This window comes from Octodon degus, unplaced genomic scaffold (genome assembly GCF_000260255.1).
Source record: "Octodon degus isolate 3935 unplaced genomic scaffold, OctDeg1.0 scaffold00098, whole genome shotgun sequence".
Taxonomy (NCBI): domain Eukaryota; kingdom Metazoa; phylum Chordata; class Mammalia; order Rodentia; family Octodontidae; genus Octodon; species Octodon degus.
This window is the reverse complement of record NW_004524674.1, coordinates 421,003-428,234: the sequence shown is the minus strand read 5'-3', so window position 1 is coordinate 428,234 and position 7,232 is coordinate 421,003. Positions and strand designations below refer to the sequence as shown.

General features: G+C 44.8%; 2 protein-coding genes across 2 annotated transcripts in view; one reads left to right on the top strand and one right to left on the bottom strand.

Annotated features, from left to right (window-relative positions):
* The window catches only part of Itgae (integrin subunit alpha E), a 54,524-nt gene that overhangs the window by 39,261 nt on the left and 8,031 nt on the right, over positions 1-7,232 (top strand). The window contains exons 22-27 of the mRNA XM_023723409.1: positions 386-465; positions 1,291-1,365; positions 2,009-2,072; positions 2,148-2,255; positions 6,019-6,075; positions 6,327-6,425. Of these exons, the coding sequence (XP_023579177.1) occupies positions 386-465; positions 1,291-1,365; positions 2,009-2,072; positions 2,148-2,255; positions 6,019-6,075; positions 6,327-6,425 (483 nt within the window). The remainder of the gene's footprint in view (positions 1-385; positions 466-1,290; positions 1,366-2,008; positions 2,073-2,147; positions 2,256-6,018; positions 6,076-6,326; positions 6,426-7,232) is intronic.
* On the bottom strand, positions 2,945-5,843 carry Haspin (histone H3 associated protein kinase). The gene has a single exon (XM_004638287.2). The coding sequence runs from the start codon at positions 5,839-5,841 to the stop codon at positions 3,511-3,513; it is 2,331 nt and encodes a 776-aa protein (XP_004638344.1). The 5' UTR covers positions 5,842-5,843; the 3' UTR covers positions 2,945-3,510.

Sequence of the window (7,232 nt, the reverse complement as noted above, 5' to 3'; positions counted from 1 at the left end):
CTTAGTGATCCTCCTGTCTCGCCTCCCCAGTGCTGGGAGTACAGGCATGCGCCAGCACACCTGCTTCTGGGGCTGGCACATGTGGTACCAGGGATTGAACTCAGGTCCTTGCTCTTGCCAGGCAGGTGCTTAGACCACTGAGCTATCTCCCTACCCAAGGCAAAATTCTTTATGTTGCAGGAAACCATGGTGGTTTGGAAGGGGGAATAGTGCTGTCTGCCCTGCTCAGTTCTCATCTGCATTGCAAAGTGCACATGAAAGAAAGGAGTAATAGTATGGAAATGTGAGGGATAAATTGTTTCTTATGTATGTATAATACTAAGCAGTTGTAATTGTGAGTGGTAGAGAGAGGATTCAAGGGACCATCTTTCCTCCTTTAAAACAGGTAAACATGTCAGTAGTTTGGCAGCTGGAAGAGAATATCTTTCCAAATAGAACAGCAGACATCACTGTGACCATCAGCAAGTAAGTAGCTGCAGCAAACTCAAGCTGTGACCTTTGAAATCACTCCTGACCACCAGCACCATCCAGATGCCGTGAGAGCTATGGCCCTCTTCCTGCCAAGAGAGGAGAACCTCAGTGAGCCCACAGAAGTTCCCTGTCCCTATAGTGACATATTATCAAAGATATTTGAAGCATTCTTTTATTCAAAGTAAAACTATGGTATGGTGGGATGGAATGAATTTTGGAGTAGATTCCTGGTTCTGGCTTATTTAATAATGGGATAACTGCAAAATCTCCATGTTCAGAGATTTTGATAAAGACCCAAACAGGGTTAATTCTGTTCCCAGAAGCAATGCCTGGAGACATTTTGTTTTGTTGAGTCAGGGTTTCACTATGTAATTATGCTGACCTTGAACTCAGAGAACCTCCTGCCTCAGTTTCTCAAGTGCTGGAATTATAGGTGGCACCATATACCTGATTCCTGGGGATCTTTGATTGTCATAATTTATAAGGTGCCTCTAGCATCTAGTAGAGATGAGGGACCTGCTAGACAATGTACAGGACAATTTAACAAAAAATTATCTGTCCCCAAATATCAATAGTATTGAGCCTGAGAAATGTTTTGAAGTCAATTTCTCTAAGTGTGGTCTTCTAGTGATTATTTAATAATTTTATTGAGAAAGTAGCAATGAGATAATTTCAAATTCTAGTGATTATTTAAACTCTAATTATATATCTCTTGAGTCTTTTCTTATCAAACATCCTCTCCGTATCACCATCCTGGGAAGCCAGGATACAAAAGTTAACTATTACATATACAGCTGTGAACATGCCTTTTATTCCCAGTTCTGATGGGAAATCTTTGGCCAGAGAGACCCATAACCTTCAATTCCGGCATGCCTTCACTGCAGTTCTTTCCAAGTAAGTACCCCCAAGGGGCCTGCACCTGGATGATTGCCATGCACAGAGGACCTCAGGGAGTCCCTCTTTTGTGTGGAAATAGCAAACCAAGTATATGTGGGCAATATTCCTCTCCGAGAGGTTGCTTAGGATACAGGCTCCAACACTGATACTAGGGCACATGAGTTGGGTTCTAGAGCCAGGGAGGTAGCTCAGTGGCATAAATGCCTACCTAGCAAGTGCGAAAGAGTTCAATCCCTAATACCAAAAAAAAAAAAAGAAAAAAAAAAAAGAAAGAAAGAATTGGGTCCTAGAAGCCCCATAATGGTCATCAGAGAAGCAGTGCTAACTAGTCTGGCTGTAAAAAGCTACTGATGTGATGCCACAGAGGTAGAGAAGGCCTGTGGGGTTGGGAAGTTAAGGAGGGAGAAAAGTAAGGCTACCGTGAGGAGTGCTAATTAGAAAATGAACCAGCCCAATGATAGGAGTGCAAATATCCCACCTTATCTTAACTGTCCTATAACCACTCTCCATTTAGACATTCAGCTTTGACCTCTATTAAGGATCTGGTGCCCTTGTCTTAATGTACTAAATTAGAAGTATTTAAGTTCATCCAAATATGAAAAGGATAACGTGATACTAACACATGTCCTCTCAATTGCAGACCATCAGTGATGTATATGAACATAAGCCAGCAGCTTTCTGACCATAAAGAATTCCTTTTCAATGTAAGTGCTTAGTCTATGCAAAACTACATCTGGCAAAGAAGCATGAGCTTGACTTTCTGTTCTTTTATTTGGCAGATACATGGAGAAAATCTATTTGAAGTCCAATTCCAGTTGCAAATTTGTGTACCAATCAAATTACAAGGTTTCCAGGTTATAAGAGTGAAGAACCTGACAACGACTCAGGTACCAGACAATTCTTTTTTTTTTTTTTGGTAGAACTGGGGATTGAACTCAGGCCCTTGTGCTTGCCAGGCAAGCACTTATTCTACTGAGCCATCTCCCCGGCCCCGAGACAATTCTTTATCACGATCATGTCTCTTTTCATATTAACTATGGATTGTCAAAGGTATAAAAATTACAGCTTTGGGTGGACATGCGGGGTGTGTGTGCCTGTAATCCCAGCACTCTAGAAGGTTGAGGCAGAAATGAGAGTTCAAGACCAGCCTGGACAACTTAGCACCTTAGTGAAACTTTATCTCAAAACAAAAATTAAAACAGGGTTCTGGGCTTGATCCCTAGTACTGTAAAAATAAAAACTGGAGATTTAGAAGCTGAGTAAAAAAAAAACAAGTCTAATCATCAGAAAACATTAGATATTATCAGTCATGTCCAGAAGGAACATCAACTACTCAGATTTTTCTTTTTGATGAAAAATAAGCAAATTCAAATGTTGTTAGTAACCATGGAGACACTTACTTCCTCTTTCAAAGCTGCTCTGCTTCTATATGCCTGGTGAGTGAGCCTGAAAACATGACATTTCTCATACCCATATAGTCTACTTTTGCTTTTTTTCCCCTCTCTAGTTTCTTTCTTTGTCTGTGCTTTGCTATAACCTCTGTCTTCAGTTGACTCTTCATTCTTTTCATCTAGTTTCCAAAGCCAGCCTTGTTACCTCAAGCAACAGCATCAGTACAACTAAAGCCAGGGCTGGCCTTGGTTACAATTAGAGGATTTACAAGTTATAAAAACCTGTTCTTATATGTAACTTATTCACCTGCTTAATTTTTGTTTGAGCCTAAAGTTCCTCTAATAGCTAAACTAGGAGTAACAAAAGGATGTAGACAAGTATTAACAATATAAAGCATATAACAATTTGGTGCTGTGCATAGTACATCAGTGAAGGAGCTGATGAGACAAAACCTGAATGCACAGCGATTTAGAGAAGTCCTCCACAGATGTAATTTATTTTTTAAGAACATTTGTTAACAGCAAGTTTAATAATTTCAGGCAGGCGCTTATGCAGCTGAGCTATCCCCCCTGGCTAGTTCAATCATTTCAACAAACATTTTTTTTTTTTCCATTTGAAAACAAAAGTGCTGGAACTGTAAGAATGGAAATTTTATCTCCAACCTGGTCTAGGGACGCAATCTGAAAACAATACTGGAGGCTTCCAGACCAGTGCCCTCTTGACTGTGGGGCACTAAGACACATTTCTTGCTTACTGAAATAGACTATGTTGGCAGAGCAGGTCAGTGGCAGAGCTGAAGTTAAGCACTGTCCTATGGAAATACTGGATCTTTTTCTTTGTTTGCTTTAAAGAAGGGGTGTTACATTTTTTCTTAAAGGTCATGTCATTCAGGATCTTGTCTGTGAGGTAATGTAGCCAGAGCACATTATTATAAGGATGATATTCACACCAGCAGTTGTTGTTCTCTTTCCTCATGAGCCTGTAGATCTCAAACTGGTAATCACCTTCACCTGTAAATAGGTCCTCATCCATAGAAATGTCACAGAAAACCACAATCCCATCCCGCTCCAACCGTGACAGGGTGTAGTCAATGATGTTGACTTGTAGTCCACAGGTAGGGATCGTTCTTGTCTTCCCATTGAGGGTGTAGTGGAGCTCTCTGAGATTGGTTTTCTTTAGAAGCACATTCCCCCAGTGTAAGTCTCGGTGCTCAAAATGCAGTGATGCCTCTGCTACTGCAAGGGACGCTGTGATCTGGTGTAGAATGCTCTTTGCAGTAGCTATGGAGTGCAACTGTGTTTTCATTTGTTCTAAGTCAATCCCACCAAACTCAAATTCCAGTATAATGAAGAGTTGGTCTTCCTCAAAAAAGTCAGGCCGGTCATTTGCAGAACCTTTAGTTGAGTGATAGTGATCCCAAGCTTTGAGCAGCAAGGGAGGGTAAGAACCTTGAACACAATGCACCGAGTTCAGTCCAATAAAGCCTTCTGTACGGTTGGATGACTCACCAGACAAGAGGCTCAACTCTTTGGAGATGATAATTTCTGGTAAGATTTCCTCAAAGGTTTTCTGATGGGATCCATTCACTAAATCTGCTCCTTCAATAGCAATGATTTTTAGAGCTACAGGTATGTTATCAGCAATTGTTTGAAACACTTCACCAAAAACTCCTTCCCCAATCTTCTCACAATGTTCTAGTTTTTCCTGGGAAAGGCAGTAACTAAAGGGGATTGGGCCTTCCTGATTGCATTCCCCATAGACCTTTTCAGCATCAGAAGCCTTTTTGTCTGCAACACATAGACTCCTTAAGGGGCTTAGCAAATACATGGAAGAGGAGTGCCAAGGGTCCAGTGCACTATTTGTTCTGTTCATGACAGAAGGGCTTGCATTTTCTGATAGGAGGGACTCAGAAAGAGAACTGGCAATGGTATAGCTGCTGCACATCTCTGACATATCAGTCACCACTTTTTTTTTGTGGAAACTAAAGGAGGCCTTAGTTTTAACCCAAGAACAGGCCTTCGAAGGAGTCAGGTCCTGAGAGAGGAATGAATCCTTCCCTGTCTTTTGGCCCCTTTTAAACTGGAGGTCATGGAAGAGAGAGGTTTCCACTTCATCGTGTTTTCTCTTACGGCTTAGCCCAGTTCTCTTAGGCCTGTTGATTTTCTCTGGTGCAACTAAGCCCTTGCAACCAATGGCCTCGTCACAATCTTTCCGGATTGCCCGTTGATACCCCAGCTTTTGAAGAGAGCCCTGCTCTGTGATTCTCTTACCTTGACTTCTCAGATCCAAGTTCTTCAGCCTGTTTCTTGTCAGCTGTCTTTCACCACAGGACTCCTTCATATTCTTCCCATCTGTTCCAAACTCAGAATTCTCAGGATTTCCTGGGTCCATGAGGCTAAAGAGAGCTGACCTGAGACTTGCACGAGCTCGGCGGACCATCCTGTTGAATCGGCCTTCTCTCAATGTTTCCTGGGAGTAGGGCAGGGATGCTTGGTCCCGTGAGGCTGCTGGGACGGGGGAACAGCTCATAACAGCAGAGGTTGCATCAGAGCAGGTGGAGGAGCCGATGGAGATGATACTGTTTTCTGGCGCGGGCGGCCCGAGGTCGGTCGAGGCCGGAGCGCTGAACAGGGAGGCACTGGTGCCCAGCTCGTCGCCGTCCCTGGGCTGGCTGCACACTCCGAGGTCCGGGCTGAGGACATCTGGGCGGCTGCTGGGGAAAGGCGGCGGTCGGAGCGGGTCGCAAGGGGTGCTGCACTTCTGTGGCGGCCGAGGTCGCAGCCTCAGGTGTTTCGGGGTTGCGGCCAGCGTGGGCCGGGTCTTGGAGACTCTGCCGCCAGGACGCCTTGGCTGTCGGCCGACAGGGCTACCTGGGAAGTCAGGGTCGTCAGGATCGTCGGAAGCAACAGACTGGGAGCGGCCGCTGCTGGCGTCGCTGCTACTGAACAAATGCTCCTGGTTCTTTGGCGGGAACCAGTGTGCGGCTGGCCGGCCCGACCGCCGTCGCCGCGGTTTTCCGCCACCAGCAGCCCCATATGTCCGGAAGAGCCGGGTCTCCGGTCGCCGGAGTGACGCCGCCATATCCTGGCGGCACCCGCCAAGCGGTTCAAATCAAACACCGCGAGATTTTTGCACTCCGGCCTGGCCGCGAAGGGCCGGCTTTCCGTTTTGCGCATGCGCAGTACGCAGAGTCTTACGGAAGCCGACGAGGGCAGTTTTAAGTTTTCAGTGAGTTATGGGGGGTGGCTCTCGTTTCAGGCCAACACTGTGTGCACCCAGAGTCAGGAGCGTGCGTGTGGGAGCTATTCGGTTCAGGTGAGCTTGGCCGCCAAGGAAGGGATTGAGGAGGGCCTGAAGCTTTTCTGAGGTTCCCCTGAAGTCCTCAGTATCCTCCTCAGTGGGTAGCATTTGCGAGTGAGGGCTGTTCTGGGGCCAGGGTGGTTGTTTCAACTGCACACACCCTCCACTCTGTGACCTGAAGGTACTTTGTGTCTTAAACGTTAAAAAATGTCAGCCTTTCCACACGGAAGGAGATTAAGTTAACCACGTACACTTTGATTTTCCAGTATGTGGAAGAGTGGCACTCAGTGAACTGTAATAACATCAGTTCGGATCAGGAAAATGTCACCGTGGCTGCAGAGATCTCCTTGGGTCGCTCAGAGCAGGTACTTGAGGTTGAGATGCTCCCCGTACAGAGGATCACAGCATGCACACTTTAACGCGTCCGAAAGAGGTCTCTTCCACCTTCTGCCCCAGTCTGCTCCTTAGCCAGTTTCTGGGGCTGCCTTCAATAGGCAGTCTACTCCTACTGGGTACTAGGAGTTCTGGAAATTACCCACGACAACCCACTTTTCCACATCCCATATTTATTCCAGTGGCAAGCCTTGCTGTTCTATCTCCAGAATATATTCTAAATCCATTCCACTTTGCTCTGTCTCTACTGCTGCTCTTGTAATTAAACTACTCTCTTTTGCTAGAGGGTTACTCCTTCCACCCTCGGAATTTTCCTTGCGTCTGCTTTTCTCATACCTTCTACAAATAATTCTTCACCTAACCGCTGTTCATTTTCTAAAATCAGACAGTAGATTATGGTACTTCCATGCTAAAAATAAATAAATAAATAAATAAGAAAAGAACGCAGTTGAACATACTTAGGCCAAAAGCTATACCTTTTTTTCTATGCACTGCTAAGCTGTACATGATCTGGTCTCTGCTTGATTCTTCAACTTTGTCTCTCAGTACTCTTCTTTCTCTCCTGTCCCTTTCTTATAGCCCAGCTATTCTGTTCTGTTTCTAGACATAGAACCTTTGTAGTTGCTGTTTCTTTGTGTAGTATTGTTCTTCCCCTAAATCTTAATATGGATAGTTTCTTTCTTTTTTTTTTTTTTTTTGGTGGTACCAGAGATTGAACTCAGCACCCTGCACTTGCCAGGCAAGCACTTATTCTACTGAGCTGTCTCCCCCGCTGAATA

Excerpts from the sequence above, each read along its gene's own strand:
- Haspin (XM_004638287.2), bottom strand. The coding sequence starts at position 5,841 with ATGGCGGCGTCACTCCGGCGACCGGAGACCCGGCTCTTCCGGACATAT.